The 20,021-nt window shown below is 44.6% G+C and overlaps 1 protein-coding gene across 1 annotated transcript in view; it reads right to left on the bottom strand.

The window, feature by feature from the left end:
• The window catches only part of col9a1b (collagen, type IX, alpha 1b), a 123,637-nt gene that overhangs the window by 1,150 nt on the left and 102,466 nt on the right, over positions 1 to 20,021 (bottom strand). Inside the window, exons 30-31 of the mRNA XM_080193166.1 lie at positions 7,024 to 7,212; positions 6,403 to 6,480 (exon numbers count right to left, since the gene is read on the bottom strand). Coding sequence (XP_080049292.1) covers positions 6,403 to 6,480; positions 7,024 to 7,212 — 267 coding nt within the window. The remainder of the gene's footprint in view (positions 1 to 6,402; positions 6,481 to 7,023; positions 7,213 to 20,021) is intronic.

Below are 20,021 nucleotides of genomic sequence, written 5' to 3'. Positions count from 1 at the left end.
ACAATGGTGCCTTCAATAGCCAGACTACAAACGATTACTGCTGTCTATTTACCCATATCTTTATACTGAATATGTTGTGGACAGAGTTAGATAGATTTTTCATTAGTAAGGGAGTTGAGGCTAATATTCCATTTGCTTTCCTAATTACTTGCTGTTATCTGCATTGCTAACATTTTGTGATTCATGTACAAGAGCACCCTGATCCCTCTGAAACATAGCATTAACACACACAAGAATTAGGAGCAAGTGTAGGCTATTTGGCTCCTTCAGCCTGTTATACCAATCAAAACGTTTGGAGGGCTGAATGGCCTGCTTCTGCTTTTAGTTTCTATATTTATCAATATGACTTATCTGATTTTGTCCTCAGCTCCACTTTTCTGTCTGTTCTCTACTCTTAACTCCCTTAATCTACGTAACTAGTCTGGAACGTAAGAAGTCCACAGGCTAATGACCCGCAGAAAGAAAACAATTATCCTTATCTTAGTTTAAATTAAGAGACTCCTCGGGTGGGATTTTCCGGCCACACTTGCCCCAAGACTGGAAAATCCCGTCCGAGGTCAATGGACCTTTGCTTGTTCTCACCACCACCTTGATTCCCATGATGGGCAGGACAGGAAAATTCCCTCCCTCATTTTTCAACTGTATCCTTTGTGAAAGGAAATTCACGTTGAATCAATTTATTAAAGTTATTTAAGGAAGTAATACACAATGTGGATAAAGGGGAACCCGTAGATATACTTGGATTTCCAAAAGACATTTGATCTCCAACAGCAATAAAGAAAATGGCAGGTTCAATTGAGAGACCCCTTTGTTACACTCAGTGTGAGATGTGGGAGTTCCTGGAGACAACTTGTCTCCCGGAGGTCCACATCTGTGCCAAGTGTATGGAGCTTCAGCTCCTGAGGATCCAGGTCAGGGAGCTAGAGCTGCGGCTTGAGGATCCATTTTTATTAAGGGAGAATGAAACAATAATAGATAGAAGCTACAGTCAGGTGGTGACACCAGGGCCTTAGGGGGAGGTCAGGTGGGTAACAGTTAGGAAGGGCAAAAATCAGAAGGGTCATGTCCCAAAGAGGACCCCAGTGGCAGTCTCCCGAAATATCAAGAGAGGGGCGACAAATGAGGGAGGTGATCTTCCAGAAATAAGACAGGAGGACCAGATCGCCTTCGTGGGAAAAAAGGGGAACAGGAGAGAGATAGTGTTGGGGGATGGGATGGTTAGAGGAATAGATGGCTGGTTCTGTGGACAAAAGTGAGACTCCAGGATGGTAGTCTGCCTCCCTGGTGCAGGGTACAGGATGTCTCAGAGAGGGTAGAAGGAATATTGAAGGGCGAACGAATCAAACGGAGGAGAGAAGGATGTAGGAAGGAAGTGCAGGGGGGAAATACGTAAGCAATTCAGGGAGATGGGTGCTAGACTAAAGAGTAAGGCCTCCAGGGTGGCAATCTCTATACTGCTACCAGTGCCCAGTGCCAGTGGGGCTAGGAACAGTGAGATCCTTCAACTGAATGCATGGCTGAAGGATTGGTGCAAGAAGAAGGGTTTTACATTTGTTGATCATTGGGAATTTTTCATGAGAGAACGGCACCTGTATAGGAAGAATGGGGAACACTTAAATGGGAAGGATACAAATATCTTAGCTGGGAGGTTAGCTGGAGTGTTTCGGCAGGGTTTAAACTAATGTGGAAGGGGGGTGGGGATGAAACCAATAGCTCAGTAGATACTGGGATTGGGAGCGAGTTGGTTGCCGGGGTAAGATTAGATGAGAAGAGAATCATCCTGGAGAAGGAGGACCCGAGTAGGCCTGGAGGTCTCGAGTGCGTCTAGTTCAACGCGAGGAGCATAACGGGTAAGACGGACGTACTTAAGGCTTTAATGTTTACATGGAATTTGGATGTGGTTGCAGTGACAGAGACTTGGTTAAAAGGGCAGGACTGGCAGCTAAATATTCCAGGGTATAAGTGTTTCAGGCGTGACAGAGGAGGGTCTAAAAGAAGGGGGGGAATAATGTTGTTAGTTAGGGAGCATATTACAGCGGTGCAGAGAGAGGACAATTTAGAGGAGTCGGGCAATGAGTCATTGTGGGTGGAGTTCAGAAACAGGAAGGGAGCAATCACTATGCTGGGGGTATACTATAGGCCACCCAATAGCCCGCGAGAAGTGGAAGTATATGCAAGGAAATTCTGGATAGATGCAGAAAAAATAGGGTTGTTGTAGTGGGAGACTTGAATTTCCCTGGTGTGGATTGGAAGGTGCCTCGGGCTGGGGGTCTGGACGGGGAGGAATTTGTAAAATGTGTACTGGAGCAGTATGTAGTTAGCCCAACTAGAGGTGGAGCTATACTGGATCTAGTTCTGGGAAATGAGCCTGGTCAGGTGATCGAGGTTTCAGTAAGGGAACATGTGGCAAATAGTGACCACAATTCTGTCTACTTCAGGATACTAATGGAAAAGGATGAGTGTTGTCCGAAGGGGAGGGTGCTAAATTGGGGGGGAAGGCTAACTACAGCCGGATTAGGCAGGAATTGTTAGCCACTGATTGGGAAAGGTTGTTTGAGGGTAAGTCCACGTCTGGCATGTGGGAGTCTTTTAAGAGACAACTGATAAGGTTGCAGGACAGACATGTGCTTGTTAAGAGGAAGGATAGGAAAGGTAGGATTAGACAGCTGTGGATAACTAGGGATATTGAGGACTTGATCAGGAAGAAAAGAGAGGCTTATGTTAGGTCCTGGGAACTAGGAACGGAGAGAGCTTTGGAGGAATACAGAGAGAGTAGGAGGGAACTCAAACGGGGAGTTAGAAGGGCAAAAAGGGGGCATGAAATGGTCTCGGCAGAGACGATTAAGGAAAATCCAAAGGCATTTTATTCATATGTTAGGAACAAAAGGGTGGTTAGAGAAAAAAAAAAATCAGTCCTCTTAGGGACAAAGGAGGGGAACTATGTTTAGAGCCGGAGGGAATGGGGGAGATCCTGAATGAATACTTTGCATCAGTGTTCACAAAGGAGAGGGATTTGTTGTCTGGAAGCGTCTTGGAGGGAATTGTTGACCCGTTGGAGAAAATCTCCATCACAAGGGAGGAAGTGTTAGGGTTCTTAGGCAATATTAAAACTGATAAATCGCCGGGGCCTGATGGCATTTATCCTAGGCTGCTCAGGGAGACGAGAGATGAAATTGCTGGGCCTCTGACGGAAATCTTTGTCTCTTCTTTGGACACAGGTGAGGTCCCAGAGGACTGGAGGATAGCGAATGTGGTTTAAAAAGGGTAGTAGGGATAACCTGGGTAATTATAGGCCGGTGAGCTTGACGTTAGTGGTAGGGAAGTTGTTAGAGAGGATTCTTAGAGATAGGATGTATACGCATTTAGAGCATGGCAATCTGATTACTGACAGGCAACACGGCTTTGTAAAGGGGAGGTCGTGCCTTACGAATCTGGTAGAATTTTTTGAGGAGGTGAAAAAACGGTTGACAAAGGACGAGCCATGGAATCGTCCATATGGACTTTCAGTAAGGCGTTTGACAAAGTCCTTCATAGTAGGTTGGTGAATAAGGTTAAGGCTCATAGGATACAAGGACAGGTGGCTAGATGGATTGAAAACTGGCTTGGCAACAGGAGACAGAGGCTAGCAGTGGGAGGATCTTTTTCTAGCTGAAGGTCTGTGACCAGTGGTGTGCCGCAGGGCTCCATACTGGGACCTTTGCTATTTGTAATATATATAAATCATTTGGAAGAGGGAGTAACTGGTGTGATCAGCAAGTCTGCAGATGACACGAAGATGGCTGGACTTGCTGATAGTGATGAACAGTGTCAGACAATACAGCAGGATATAGATAGGCTGGTAAATTGGGCGGAGAAATGGCAGATGAAATTTAATCCAGATAAATGCAAGGTGATACATTTTGGAAGAAATAATGTAGGGGGGAGTTATACAATAAATGGTAGGACTATTAAGAGCATAGAAACGCAGAGGGACCTAGGTGTGCAAGTTCACAAGTCCTTGAAGGTGGCAGCACAGGTGGAGGAGGTGGTGAAGAAGGCATATAGTATGCTTGCCTTTATAGGAAGGAGTATAGAGTATAAAAGCTGACACCTAATGTTGCAGTTGTATAGAAAGTTGGTTAGACTGCATTTGGAGTACTGCGTCCAGTTCTGGTCACCGCACTACCGGAAGGACATGGAGACCCTGGAGAGAGTGCAGAGGAGGTTTACCAGGATGCTGCCTGGTATGGAAGGTCTTAGCTATGAGGAGATATTGGGCAAATTGGGGCTGTTCTCCCTGGAAAGACAGAGAATGAGGGGAGACCTAATAGAGGTGTATAAGATTATGAAGGGTATAGATAGAGTGAACAGTGGGAAGCTTTTTCCCAGGTTGGATACGAAAATCACGAGGGGCCACAGGCTTAGGGTTAGAGGGGTGAGGTATAATTCAGATGTTAGAGGGAGGTTTTTCACACAGAGGGTGGTGGGGGCCTGGAATGCACTGCCAAGTAGGGGGGGTGGAGGCAGGCACGCTAGAGTTGTTTAAGGCTTATCTAGATAAGCACATGTGCAGACTAGAGATGGAGGGATACAAAAGAATGTTCTAGTTAAGGATCAAGAGCCTCAGGACGTTCCTGGGAATCAATAGATTCCTATGGGCCGTCCAACATATTTTATGGCTTACTTGTCTCTTACGTTTGAGCTTCTGGGGATTTTCTGTTAATGTCTGTATAGGCTGTGTATGTTGATTGATGTCTTTTTTTACATCCACAGGTGATTCAGTCCGCCTTGTTGACTAACAAGGGGCATACACGCAGTGGGTCGTGCAAGGGCTGCTCTTGAATGTTGCTTCGAGAGTTGCCTAGCGCTTCACATCGTTAGTGTACGCTTAAACTGGACCAACTGACAGGCAACACGACAGCTTAGTGACTATCACTGTTTGCTGTGCAGATACATGGACCTGGGTTGGATCTCCGACTTGGGTCGGTGTCTGTGGAAGTTTGCACATTCTCCCCGTGCTTGCATGGGTTTTCTCCGGGTGCTCCAGTTTCCTCCCACACCCCAAAAACATGCTTTTAGGCTGATTAGGGACAATTTGTTAACACCAAATTAGACCTCCCTTAATCTGGTGCACATATAATTCTCTAAATTTGCACCCCTTTATTATGGAGTCCAAGAGGCGTAGACAAAAGTCATAGGTAGTAGAAGGATGGGAATGAGGCACTCACTAAATGTTAAAATGGGTGGCGCCGGCTTGTACGGCCGAAGGGCCTGTTTCCTGTGCTGTGTTGTTCTTTTGATAAGATGCCACATGAAAGGTAACTATAAAAAGCATGAGCTCATGGTGTAGGGGGTATTAGCTAGCAGAAAACAGAGTTAGAATAAATGGATCTTTTTTTGGCCTGGGAAGCTAGGATCAATGTCAGGGCCAGAACTATTTACAATCTATATCAATGAATTGGATGAAGGTACCAAATATATGGTAGCTAGATAAGTAGGACCGTAAATTGTGGACAGTAGGTAAAGTGTCTACAAAGATAGGTTAAGTGAGTGGACATATATTCAGCAGGTCGGCTATGATCCAGGAATACGGGAACTTGGTCACTTAGGCAGGAAGAATAGTAAAACTGTACTAGTTAAATGGAGCAAGACTTCAGAACTCTCAGGTATTGAGGAATCTGGGATACCTAGTAAAGGAAGTTAGGTTGCAGGAACAGATACAAAAGTCTGAAATTACTTATCAACTGACTCGAGAACAACTTCTTCCCTGCTGCCACCAGACTTTTGAATGGACCTACCTTATATTAAGTTGATCTTTCTCTACACCCCAGCTATGACTGTAAGCCTACATTCTGCACCCGCTCCTTTCCTTCTCCCCTATGTACTCTATGAACGGTATGCTTTGTCTGCAGAGCACACAAGAAACAATACTTTTCATTGTATCCCAATATATGTGACAATAATAAATCAAATCAAATCAGTAAGTGATTAGGGAGACAAATGGAATGTGGTGTTTAATGTAAAGAGAATGGAATATAAAACTATGCAAGTTTTACTTAAGCTCTACAGGATCTTGGTGAGACCACATCTGTGTACAGTTTTGGTCTACATATTGAAAAAATATATAAATGCAATTGAAATGATTCCGAGAAAGTTTATTCAATTCATTCCTGGGATGAAGGGCTTATTTTAAGAAGTATGGTTGAGCAGGTTTTGCCTGTACTCAGTGGAGTTTAGAAGAACTCTCATTGATCTCATTAAAACATTGAATATCCTGATGAGACTTGACATAAAGGATGAATTCTTATGTACAATGAAACACAAATACAAGAGTCACAGCAAAAAGCTGTCGTCAGAACTTTCTAACCAAAGTGAAAACAGTAAAATGAAGCTAGCAGGGATATTTGCCTGGTTTGCCCATACCTGGTAGGCCTTGTTGTCCTGGCAACCCCCTGGGTCCTCTTCCTGGCAGGCCTCTATCGCCCTTCTCACCAGGTTCACCTGTACAGAAATCGATGTTAGATAAGAGAATGCAACAAGCAAAATAGCCACCGTTATGGACTAACTGTATGAGCTTAAGAAAGGATTTGAAATCATACAGCAAGCACATTTTGTTATTTCAGTTCTACATGGTGCAATAATAACATATATGAAGAGAACTATTTGGAGCAAGCTAGCCCATTTGGAAGTAGTACGATGTAGGGCAAGATTAAGTGGTTCGATGACACCAAGAATAGTTTAATATGTCTATAGATTACGTTAGGAAGGAAAATCAAAAAAGATTATAAAGAATTAAACAAATTTCAGGTGAGTATATAGCGCTAAGGGGGTGATAAAAGTGCCTTATCTCAATACACCAAACACTGAGACATCCTTGAGGATATCAATACTGCACCAGCTAATTCAAGAGAGAGCACTTATTCTGATAGGTTCTTAATGGTACAAAATCTTATGTTTTTGGTATATCTTATGGAAATACATCGCCATCATATGTCAATCTTAAAGAAAGAGTTTTGAGTGTTGCGCTGTTTTGCTTCATCTTACCTTTCTGTCCTTTGTAGCCGATTATACCAGATGGGCCTTTCAGGCCAGTCAGACCACGAGGCCCTGGTTGTCCAGGGAAGCCATTGTCTCCAGCTGGGCCTGGGGGTCCAGGTGGTCCAGGGCGCCCAGGCAAACCCATGATACCAGATTCTGGTCGTCGGAGGCTGGCAGCTAAATGAGCCAAGTGTTCTGAAGGAGAATACAAATATGTAAGTTACTGTATGTGAACAAAACACGTGGGGCGGAAGTTTATGCTCCCCAAGGCGCTGAAGGTGAGGGATGAGTTGGAAAATTGCACTGAAGGGATTCCCCACTCGGATCCTGCCTGCGGGCAAGGCCTTGGGCGGGAAACCCTCCTTTCATCTATTAATTGTAGGCTGACAGGAGTAAGCGCAAGTAGGGTGGGAAACAGAGAAATAAACTTTTCTCCATCTCAGGCATAGAAGGAGGAAGTGGTGTGTATCACTCTGATGGCTCCTGGGGGCACCCTTCCTTCTGGGACCTTGAAGCTCCAAGTCTCCCTCCCACCAATGTTACAATCACCTCCCAGGACATCCCCTTCCTTGTCAGCCTCCAGGCATCCTGGGAGTTACCTTGAGATTAAATTCTAGGCAGTACCTCTTCTGACCATTCAGCGTTGTGCCTGGATGGGTTGGAGAGCTGTCAGCCAATCAGGTTGGCCAACAGCTCTCACCGACAGGACTTCCTTCCAAAGGTGGACAGGAGTCCCACCCACTGCCAATCAATGCTCAAGTGAGCGTTAAATAGCAGTGAGAGTTCAAGTGTTGGCGGTAACACATTATGTGCTGACTCTCAGGATGGCGAGTGCTTATCCTTAAAACTCCACCCATAATACCAACAAGGAACAATTAAATGTATGTTGTATTCCTGGTGGATATTGCTTGACAGTATAGTCTACACTAATGTAATTGCACAGAAATGGGCCATTCAGCCCAATTGGTCCATGCCAGTATTTATTTATTCTCATGAGCCTCCTGCCATCTCTTTTGATCAAACCTTATCAATATATCCTTCTATTCCTTTCTCCCTTGAGTGCCTGCCCAATCGCCGTCCATCTTAACTACTCTGGTTCTACATTCTGTTGGAATGAATGCATTTCATTCCCCTCACTGAACCGCTTCAAAATCCTAATACCTTTGCTCTCAATAAAGTGAATCTTTTCTGATGATGAAACATTCTCATGGAAAGATGAGTTAATTGTGAAACGGTTTTACTGAGCTGTGATCTATTGAATTAGTTCTTTTATTTGATATCAGCAATCTAATTGCATACAAGATCAAGTCATCAGGTATTAGGTTCACCTGTTGAGGTGTACTTCCATTTACACTGATATAAAATCAGTAATATAGCCTTGAGTACGGCAAATTCAATTTCAAAATTTATGGGCGACACTAAATTGGGGGAGGTGGGGTAGTTGTTAATATAAGAGGAGACTCAACATTACAGGAAGCCATGAAGTTGCAGAATGGTGCATAAATTTACAAATTTACTTCAATATAGATGGTGGTGCATTCTACTAGGAAGAATAAAGAGGTCGCATATTCCTATGTCTAACTGGGATACAGAAACAGATGGATCTGGAGTTACAGATTATGCAAATATGAAGCCTAGACTTCCTAACTACAGATCGCAGTCAGTAAGGAGATTCAACAACACATCCTCCACAATCATCCTCAACACCGGTGCTCCACAAGGTTGTGTCCTCAGCCCTTCACTATACTCCTTATATACCTCTGACTGTGTGGCCAAATTCCCCTTTAACTCGATTTTCAAGTTTGTTGATGACACCACCATAATGTCGAGACCGAGTACAGGAACGAGATAGAGAATCTGGTGAACGACAATAATCTCTCCTTCAATGTCAACAAAACAAAGGAGATGATCATCAACTTCAGGAAGCATAATGGAGGGCATGCCCCTGTCTACATCAATGGGGACAAAGCAGAAATGATCGAGATCTTCAGGTTTTTAATGGTCCAGAGCACCAAAACCTGTCCTGGTCCCCCCATGCCGACACTATAGTTAAGAAAGCCCACCAATGTCTCTACTTTCTCAGGAGACAAAGGATATTTGGCATGTCTGCTACAACTCCCACAAACTTCTACAGATGTACCATAAAAAGCATTCTTTCCAGTTGTACCACAGCTTTGTAAGGCTCCTGCTTTGTCCAAGACCACAGTAAACTACGAAGGGTTATGAAGGGTGCATCACTCAAACTACTCTCCCACCCATCCACACTGTCTACACTTCCCGCTGCCTCAGAAAAGCAGCCAGCATAATCAAGGACCCTATGCATCACGGATATTCTCTCTTCCACCTTCTTCCGTCGGGAAAAAGATACAAACGTCTGGGGTCACATACCAACTGACTCAAAAACAGCTTCTTCCCTGCTGCCATCAGGCTTTTGAATGGACCTACCTCATACTAGGTTGCTCTTTCTCATATTAGCTATGGTTGTAACACTACATTTGCACCCTCTCCTTTCCTTCTCCCCTATGTACGCTATGAACAGTATGATTTGTCTGTACAGCTTACAAGAAACACTACTTTTCACTGTTTACTAATACATGTGACAATAATAAATCAAATAAAATCATTAAAAGTAACAGTGAAGGTTCATAATGGCATTAACAAAATTGCAAACAAAGCAATGGGGTATAGTTCATAAGATCAGCGACTCTCTACAGTGTAGAAGGAGACCATTTGGCCCATCAAACCTGTACTAGCAACAATTCCACCCAGGTGCTATCCACACCGAATATTTCGTAATGAGTTATAGAAAATGCTTAATCGCATATATTAATAGACATATCACCAACTTCAAACAGTAAGAACAAAACAAATATTTGTGTTTTGGACGCAGAGGGAATGCACAGCTCTCACAGTCAATGTTGTGAGTAATCAGCACACATCTCACCTCACTTACCCTTGCTTTAACGTGTGTATCACTTCAGTCATACCGGGAGGAAAAAAATTGGGAGTGGACAACATTAGCAGAATATGGCAATTCTGCATGTCAACAACAGTCAACAAAATGTCTCATGGACCACACTCAGATGGGCCGCATGTGACCCTCCCCAAGCTGAAGGCTGACCTAGATACACCGGAGACTCTGCTGAGAAGATCTACTGGGATAACACCAAAAATGAGAGGTACACCTAATGGGAAAGACTGAACAGGCTGAAACACTTTACTCCAAAAACAGAGATCTCTGTGGGGTGCACTCTTCAAGATTTGATAGAGGCGTTGCTATTTGTATTAAAAAAATCACTAATAACTCCAAAAGGGAATTCAGAAAAAAATGTTTTCCCAAAGACAGTGGCTGCGACAAAACAAATGGACAAAAATAATGAATGCATTCAGGAGGAAGTCAGATAAGCATGAGGGAGAAAAGAACAGAAGGGTATACAGATAGAGGTGCGGGAGGAGACCTGTGCGGAACCAGTCATGGATCGGTTGGACTGAATGGCCTGTTTTGTGCTGTATATATTTGGTAATACAAGTCACTGCCATCAGAACAGATTTTCTGGCCTAAATCACATTTGTGGAACTTTTCTGGATGATTACCGTGATTTCCTATGATACAACAGTGACTATACTGAAGTGTATGTGATGACAATGACATTCAAGGGTATTTCAATTATAAAGTGCAAACGTGCAGGTTCGGTTGATTAGATCACGATAAATTATCTCTTAGTGTCAGTGGATTGGCAGGGTAAATACTTGGAGTTTTGTGGATAGGGCCTGGGTGGGATTGTTGTCAATGCAGGCTTGATGGGCTGACAGGCCTCCTTCTGCAATGTAGGTATTCTATTCTATTCTAATTGTACTGGGGAATCGATGGTCCAAAGATTCCCCTTTTTTTTGTTTCCTTGGTTAGGCTTAATACAAACTCACTTTCCCCACAGGGCCACCTGTCATTTGTGCTCATTTTTGCTTTCCCTGAGCACCTGGGAGGGGATTCTTCATTCTCGTCCACACCCACCCTGATGCCAATGGACAATTTTGCGTTCCAGCCAAAACTCTATTCACCACAGTGATACTGGAGACTCCCAGCTGCAGACAAGGTCGGAGGTTTGGGGCACTAACATTTGTTCTCCTATTAACATCTCTTAACACGTGAAGGTAAAGGGTGGGACCAAAAATTCCAGAGAACCTTGGAACGCAGTAAATTACAAGATTGGCTGAGGAAGAACAGGAAGGCTTGTGAAGGATATGGGGGGCTGAAAACAGTGAATACCCTTGGGTGTATAAAACGTGCAGGGGATAATTGAGTGGTACGGTGGCACAATGGTTAGCACAGCTGCCTCACAGCAGCAGGGACCCGAGTTCGATTCCAAGCTTGTGTCACTGTTTGCAGAGTTTCCGTGTGTCTGTGTTGGTTTCCTCCGGATGCTCTGGTTTCCTCCCACAGTCCAAAAACGTGCGAGTTTGGTGGATTGGCCATGCTAAATTTCCCCTTAGTGTCAGGAGTCTAGCTAGAGTAAATTGATGGGGTTACGGGATTATGGCGATAGGGTCTGGGTGGGATTATGGTCAGTGCATACTCGATGAGCCGAATAGCTTCCTTCTGCACTGTAGGATTCTTTGATTCTATAATTATAAAAAGAAATTAGGAGAGTGAAGAAGGGGGCATGAAAAACACTAGCAGACAAAATAAGTATATTATTAAGGGCAAGAGTGAAACCAGAGAAAGAGCCCATTAGGAACCAAAGTAGCAATGTGAAACTGGAAGACATAGGTAAGACATTAAATGTGTATTTTGCATTTGTGTCCACTGTGGAGAAGGAAATTGACAAAGCAGGGAGGGGGGCTGTGACATAATGGAACAGACTAGCATTGCGGTATTAGCGATTGTAGTGGCATCAAAAGTGGATAAATCCCCAAGCTCAGCTGAGACATGTCAGACGCTGCTGTGTGAGGCAAGAGAGGAGATTGCAAGTGCTCTGACATTAATTTTCAAATTCTCTCTGGCCACAGGAGAGGTGATGTGGAGATGCCGGCGTTGGACTGGGGTAAACACAGTAAGAAGTCTCACAACACCAGGTTAAAGACCAACAGGTTTATTTGGTGGCAAAAGCCACTAGCTTTCGCAGCGCTGGCTGCCCCTTCGTCAGGTGGGTCAGGAGAGGTGCCAGAGGACTGGAGTACTGCAATAATGCGGTATCATAGTTCAAGAAGGAAAGTAGGGAAAACCAGACAATTACAAGCCAGTGAGTCTAACATCAGCGTTAAGGATATTATTAGAAAAAATTCTGAGAAACCCCATATTTAATCTCCACTTGAACAGGCAAAGATTAATATAGGATAGTCAGAATGGATTTGTCAGGGGAGATCATGTCTTACAATTTTGATTGAATGTTTCAAGGAGGTGAGTAGGTGTTTCGATAAGAGTAGTGCAGCCAGTGTAGTCTACATGGACTTTGGTCAGGCCTTTGACAAGGTCCCACATGGGGGACTGATCAAGAAGGTAAGAGCCCATGGGATCCAGGGCAATTTGAATGCCTAATTGCGCTTGAAAAGGTGAGGGTGGGTCACCTTCTTGAACTGTTGCTTTTGACTTGTTTATAGCAGTTGAGTAGCGATTGAATAGCTTACTAGCTCATTTCAGAAGGCAGTCAAGAGGCACCCACGTTGCTGTAGCTCTGGAATCACACGTAGGCCAGACCAGGTAAGGACAGCAGATTTCCTTCCCTAAAAGACATTCGTGAATCAGATTGGTTTTTCCAACTGACTCTGAGATCCAATAGGTGTCTGATACTTACTGACTAAGCTTACACAAGAATGGCCAGGAATGGAAGATAATGGAGGTAATGAATACTGTAACTACAAGAGTGGGTCAAAAGCTAGGAATCCTGTGGTGGGTAATTCACTTCCTGACTCCCCAAAGCCTGTCCATTATCCACAAGGCACAAGAGAAGGATAGAATATTCTCCCACTTGCTTGATTAAGCCCCAAGAAACCATCCAGCAACAAGTAACATAAGAACATAAGAAATAGGAGCAGAAGTAGGCCATCTAGCCCTTCGAGCCTGCCCCGCCATTCAATAAGATCATGGCTGATCTGTTGTGTCTCAGTTCCACATTCCCACCCTCTCCCCATAACCCTTAATCCCCTTGCCTATCAAAAACCTATCAACCCGCGTCTTAAATATATTTAGCGAGGCAGCCTCCACCACTTCAACGGGCAGAGAATTCCAGAGATTCACCACCCTTTCAGCGAAGAAGTTCCTCCTCAACTCTGTTCCCCCCCTTTATCTTGAGGCTGTGCCCTCTAGTCCTACTGTCCTTTCTGAGTGGGAAGAGCCTCTCCTCGTCTATCCTATCCATCCCATTTATCATCTTATATGTCTCAATGAGATCTCCCCTCATTCTTCTAAACTTTAACGAGTACAAGCCTAGTTTATTCAGCCTCTCCTCATAGTTCAACCCCCTCAACTCCGGTATCAGCCTAGTAAACCTCCTCTGCACTCCCTCCAAGGCCAAAATATCCTTGCGTAAGTGCGGCGACCAAAACTGCACACAGTACTCCAGCTGCGGCCTCGCCAGTGCCCTGTACAGTTGCAGCAAGACCTCCCTACTTTTATATTCAATCCCCCTCACTATGACGGCCAGCATCCCATTCGCCTTCCTGACCACCTGCTGCACCTGCAGGCTGGGTTTTTGCGACTCATGCACAAGGACCCCGAGGTCCCTCTGCACCGTCACATGCTGCAGTTTTTTGCCATGTAAATAATAGTCCTTCCTACCATTATTCCTACCAAAGTGGACAGCTTCACATTTGCCAACATTAAATTCCATTTGCCAGTTCCTGGCCCATTCGCCCAGCCTATCTAGATGCTTCCGCAGACTTTCCACACCCTCCGTACAACTTGCCGTTCCACCAATCTTGGTGTCATCAGCAAATTTCGACACCATACACTCGGTTCTCTCCTCCAGATCATCTATATAAATGGTAAATAGCTGAGGCCCCAGCACCAACCCCTGGGGCACTCCACTAGTCACCAACCGCCAATCCGAATAGCACCCATTGACCCCCACTCTCTGCCTCCTATTTGACAGCCAATCCCCTATCCACGCTAACACCCTACCCCCAACTCCATGCCCCCTGACCTTCTGTAATAACATCTTGTGCGGCACCTTATCAAACGCCTTCTGAAAAATCAAGAAACACCACATCCACCAGCTCTCCTCTATCCACCACCCTAGACACATCCTCATAGAACTCCAGTAAATTCGTCAGACACGACTTCCCCTTAACGAAACCGTGCTGCGTCTGCTCAATCAAACAATTCTCCTCAAGATGCCTCGCTATTTTCTCCTTGATCACGGATTCTAACATTTTACCTACAACAGACGTTAAACTAACCGGCCTATAATTCCCTGCCTTTTGCCTGCCACCCTTCTTAAACAATGGCATAACATTAGCCGTTTTCCAATCTTTCGGCACTTCCCCGGAATCCAGCGACGTTTGGAAAATAATCACTAAGGCATCCACTATCACCTCCGCCATTTCTTTCAGAACCCTTGGATGCATTCCATCCGGTCCTGGGAGCTTGTCCACAATCAGTCCCTCCAGTCTTTTGAGCACTGCCTCTCTAGTAACAATAATGTCATTCAGGCCCTCCACTCCTACCATCTTTCCATCACTATCACCCGGCAAATTATTCACGTCCTCCTCCGTGAAGACCAAAACAAAAAAGTTATTCAAGGCCTCAGCCATTTCCCCATCCCCTACCACTAAGTCCCCCCTCTCATCCTCTAAGGCTCCAACGTTCACCCTAGTCAGCCTCTTCCTTTTTATATATTTATAAAAACTCTTACTATCCTTTTTTATATTAAGCGCTAGCCCAGCTTCATCGTTTATCCTACCTTTCTTTATCAACTTCTTTGTCATTCTTTGTTGATATTTAAACCTCTCCCAATCCTCTTCTCGCCCACTACTCTTAGCTACTCTAAACGCATCCGCTTTTAATTTAACACTTTCCTTTACCTCCTTCGTTATCCACGGCTGATTATCTCTCCTCCTACGATCCTTTTTAACCATCGGAATAAATTTCTGCTGAGCATCAAGAAAGATCTCCTTAAAGATCCTCCACTGTTCCTCAGCAGACCTACCTTCCAATGTGCTCCCCCAATTGCCAATTCCTCTCTCATCCTATCGTACTCCCCTCTGTTCAAACAAAGGACACATGTCCGGGAACCCACTTTCTCCTCCTCCATCTGCATCAGAAACTCCACCATACAATGATCACTCTTCCCAAGAGGATCCTTCACCACAAGATCCCCAATTCTACCTGCCTCATTACATAACACCAGATCCAAGATAGCTCGCTCCCTCGTCGGCTCCAACACACACTGTTTAAGGAAACTATCCCGGCAGCATTCCAAGAACTCTTCCTCAAGCCCACCACGTCCAACATGGGTCGACCAATCAATATGTAGATTGAAATCCCCCATAATTATCGCCGTTCCATTCCTGCACGCCGCATTTGCGCGTTAACAGCCCACCCCACCTCCAGATCATTATTTGGGGGCCTATAGACAACACCCACCAGCATCTTCCTCCCTTTGCTGTTCCTAATCTCCACCCACAACGATTCCACTTTCTGCTCTTTGGCTCCTATATCATCCCTTACTACCACCCTGATGCTATCCTTAATCAGCAGAGCTACGCCCCCCCCTTTTTCCTCCCACCTATCCTTCCTAAACACTTGATACCCCTGGACATTCAGCTCCCAGTCCCTGTCACCTTGCAGCCACGTCTCTGTAATGGCCACCACATCATATCCATTTGTGCTGATCTGCGCCACCAGCTCATTCACTTTATTCTGAATGCTTCGTGCATTCAGATAAAGTGCCTTCATCCCAGCCTTCACCTGTACCCTATTTGCCTTGATAGGCAACCCTTCTACAAACATTCACTCCCCCTACCACTGACACACTTGTGTACTATTTACAAGATTCACTGCAGAAAGTCACCAAGGCTCCTACAATAGCACCCTCCAAACCCAGAATCTATACCATCTAGAAGGACAAGGGCTGCAGGTAACTGGGAACATCACCGCCTGGAAGTTTCCCTCCAAGCCACTCACCATCCTGACTTGGAAATATATCGCCGTTCCTTCACTGTTGCTGGTTCAAAATCCTGGATTTCCCTCCCTACCAGCACTGTGGGTGCACCTACACCACATGGGCTTCAACAGTTCAAGAAGGAAGTTCACTACCTCCATCTCAAGGGCAATTAGGACTGGGCGATAAATGCTAGCCTAGACAGTGGCACCCACATCCCACAACTGAATTAACAAAAAGAAAAGGTGTTTGTTGAACTATACCCTTGCAAGGCTTAGTTCTTTCAGGAAAGGGACAGAGAGAAAAGGGCAGCATGTTGGCACAGTGGTTAGCACTACTGCCTCACAGTGTTCGATTCCCGGCTTGGATCACTGACTGTGTGGAGTTTGCATGTTCTCCCTGGGTCCACGTGGGTCTCCTCAGGGTGCCCTGGTTTCCTCCCACAGTCCAAAGATGCAGAGGTTAGGTTGATTAGCTGTGCTAAATTGCCCCTCAGTGTCCCAAGATGTATAGGTTAGGGGAAATAGAAGTGTGAATATGTGGGGTTACAGGAATGGGCAAGGAGGTGGGGGGGGGTGGTGGAGATGCTCTGCCGGAGGGTTAGTGCATATTCGATGGGCCAAATGGCCTTCTTCTGCACTGTAGTGATTCTGCTTCTTAAAAATTGGAAGGTTTCAAAGACAAATTGAATGATTATTTTGAAAAGAATCAGTTTACTTCCCTTCATTTGGCCTGTAGAAATGAAGGGTTTCATAATACTTTCCTTAACCTTTTCCAGCTCTTGCTCAAAACTCTCAGCTTTCCTTCACATCTAAAAACTAATCAGTCCAAAAATTTTCAATATTGCATTCCCCCACTGTAAAGCAGGTATTGACGAGCTAGATCTTCATATAACTATGTACAGACACATGTCACTTTGTGAGTGAGAATGAATTTATTCACCACATCCCATCACTCACCTATCAACAGTGCCTAACCATCACGACTCCTCCCTCACAGTCATTCTATCTCATCGTCACTAACTTACCACAGCTGCAAAACTCACACCCACACCTCACACCTTGTACACATTGTTCCAACATGTCAGCATAACCTGTTCTGGTCCCTCCAAGTTGACATTATAGTTAAGAAAGCCCATCTACTTTCTCAGGAGGCTAAGGAAATTCAGTATGTCTACTACAACTCTCACCACTTTTTAGAGATGCGACCATCCTTTCTGGTTGTATAACAGCTTGGTACAGCTCCTGCTCTGTCAAAGACTGCAAGAAGCTGCAAAGGGTTGTGACTGAAGCCCAGTCCATCATGCAAACCAGTCTCCCATCCACTGACTCTGTCTACACTTCCCACTACCTCAGAAAAGCAGCCAGCATAATTAAGGACCACACACACCCTGGACATTCTTTCTTCCACCTTCTTCAGTCAGGAAAACAGTACAAAGGTCTAAGGTCATATACTAACTGACTAAAGAACAGTGTCTTCCTGCTGCCATCAGACTTTTGAATGGATCTACCTCACACTAAGTTGATCTTTCCTGACACCCTAGCTATGACTGTAACACTACAATCTGCACTCTCTCGTTTCCTTCTCTGTGAACCATATGCTTTGTCTGTATTCCACGCAAGAAACAATACTTTTCATTTTATACCACTACACGTGACAATAATAAATCAAATCAAATTAAACGTATTCCTAATACATAGAAGAGAATCATAGAATCCTTACAGTGCAGAAGGAGGCAATTCGGCCCATCGAATCTGCACTGACCACAATCCCACCCAGACTCTATCCTCATAACCCTAGGTATTTACCCTGCTAGTCTCCCTGGCACTAATGGGCAATTTAGCATGGCCAATCAACCAATCATTGAAGTGTGGAAGCAAACTGAAACACTCAGAGGAAACCCATGCATACACAGGGAAAACATGCAAACTCCACACAGACAGTCATTCAAGCTGGGAATTGAATTCGAGTTCCTGTCACTGTGAGGCCATGATGTGGAGATGCTGGCGTTGGACTGGGTTAAGCACAGTAAGAAGTTGCACAGCACCAGGTTAAAGTCCAACCTTTGGGGCAACAGTGCTAACCACTGTGCCGCCGTGCCACCCAACATTGCACCACTCTTGCTAACATTCTCTTGTAGGACACGGTGGTGGATAAACCAGAGGCAGCAACTATCTGTTGGAAATATATATCATCTTCTCCCCATGAAGGAGACAGTGCTTGCCAGTATTGGAGTGGCAATGAACGAGAGAGATTGGCTAGCAGCTTTCAACAGAATGCCATCCAATCTAATGCCACCTAATCTGCCATCTCCCACCTAATTTCTCCCTCATCCCAGACTCTTCTAATTGAGAAAATACAGGTCAGTCGAGGATGTACCTCTTCATTCCCCCACCCTCGTCCACCACCCCCTACCACCCTGAATTCCACCTCTCCCACTCACCAACCTCCATCCCCCTCCACCTCCATGCTCCCAACTCCAAAACACCCTCAACCTCAATCTCCATTTGTGGAAGAGAGTTCCAAACCCTGTGTGTGGAAGTACTAAATCATTTCTTTTTTCATTCATGGGACATGGGTGTCACTGGCTGACCAGCATTTATTGCCCATCCTTAGTTCCCAAGGACAATTGAGGGTCAACCACATTGCTGTGGTTCTGGAGTCACATGTAGGCCAGACCAGGTAAGGACAGCAGATTTCCTTCCCTAAAGGACATTAGTGAACCAGATGGGTTTTTCCAACAATCAACAATGATTTCACAGTAATCAGTCGATTCTTAATTCAGATATTTTTTACTAAATTGAAATTCCACCAGCTGCTGTGGTGGGATTCGAACCCAGGTTCCCAGAAATTAGCTGAGTTTCTGGATTAATAGTCTAATGATAAAATCACTAGGCCGTCACCTTCTTCATTCACTTCTGAAATGTCAGGCTCTAGTTTTTAGGCTATGTCCCCTGTCCAACACTCCCTAACCAGTGGAAATAATTTCACTCTATCGACCTTATCTTTTCCTTCAATATTTTGAAACTTCAGTCGAATCAATCTTTAACATCTCAATTCCAGGGAATGCAACCATATTTTGTCATTCCTCTTCATAATCTAGGCCTTGGAGGTTACGTATGATTCTGGTAAATCTAAACCACACTTCCTCCAAGGCCAATATCACTCTTAAGGTGTGGTTTTCAGGACTGCTCATACTGATTTCTGGTGAGGTCTAACCAGGGCTTTGCAGAGCTGAAGAATAACCCCTTGCCTTCTAGTCCCCTAGATAGAAAGATCAGCATTTCACTAGCCTTACTGATCATTTTCTGTGCCTATTCATTTCAGTGATCCACGGATTGCCAAGACTCTTTGGAGCTCCTTGTTCCTACTACTTTGTTATTTAGAAAGTACTTTGTACATTCAGTAGCAGCTCGGACTGAGGCCAAACAAGCTCAGCTTAATGCCATCGTGACCACAGACACTTGTGTTCAAATAGACTTGCAGAATGGGTTAACATTTCTCTGGGTCCAGAAGTAGCAGTCTTCCTCCTCCTGGGTCCCTCAGTTGATTAGAATGTGCAATGCCTGGTATAACCGTGTTTAATGCAGAGGGTACATAATCTATTGTACCTGAAAATAGCAACTGAAATCCTACAGTAGCTCTGAATGCACAGTATTTCCAATACAGAAACAGACTACTGTTCCATACTGGTGTTTATGACGTACATGAGACTCCTCCCACCCTTCTTCATCTCACCCTATCAACATACCATTTTGTTATGGTATATCAATCAGTCTGTGTACATTTCAAATGAGTCGTGGTATATGAGTCTGTGTATATTATGGTGAGTTATGGTATATCAGTCTGATCATATTATGATGGTTTATGATATATGAGCCTGTGGTAGTATGGTGGGTTATGGTA

Source organism: Carcharhinus amblyrhynchos, chromosome 7 (genome assembly GCF_965287045.1).
Source record: "Carcharhinus amblyrhynchos chromosome 7, sCarAmb.v2.hapA, whole genome shotgun sequence".
Lineage (NCBI taxonomy): Eukaryota > Metazoa > Chordata > Chondrichthyes > Carcharhiniformes > Carcharhinidae > Carcharhinus > Carcharhinus amblyrhynchos.
The sequence above is the reverse complement of the archived record's forward strand: the minus strand, read 5'-3'. Positions and strand labels throughout refer to the sequence as shown.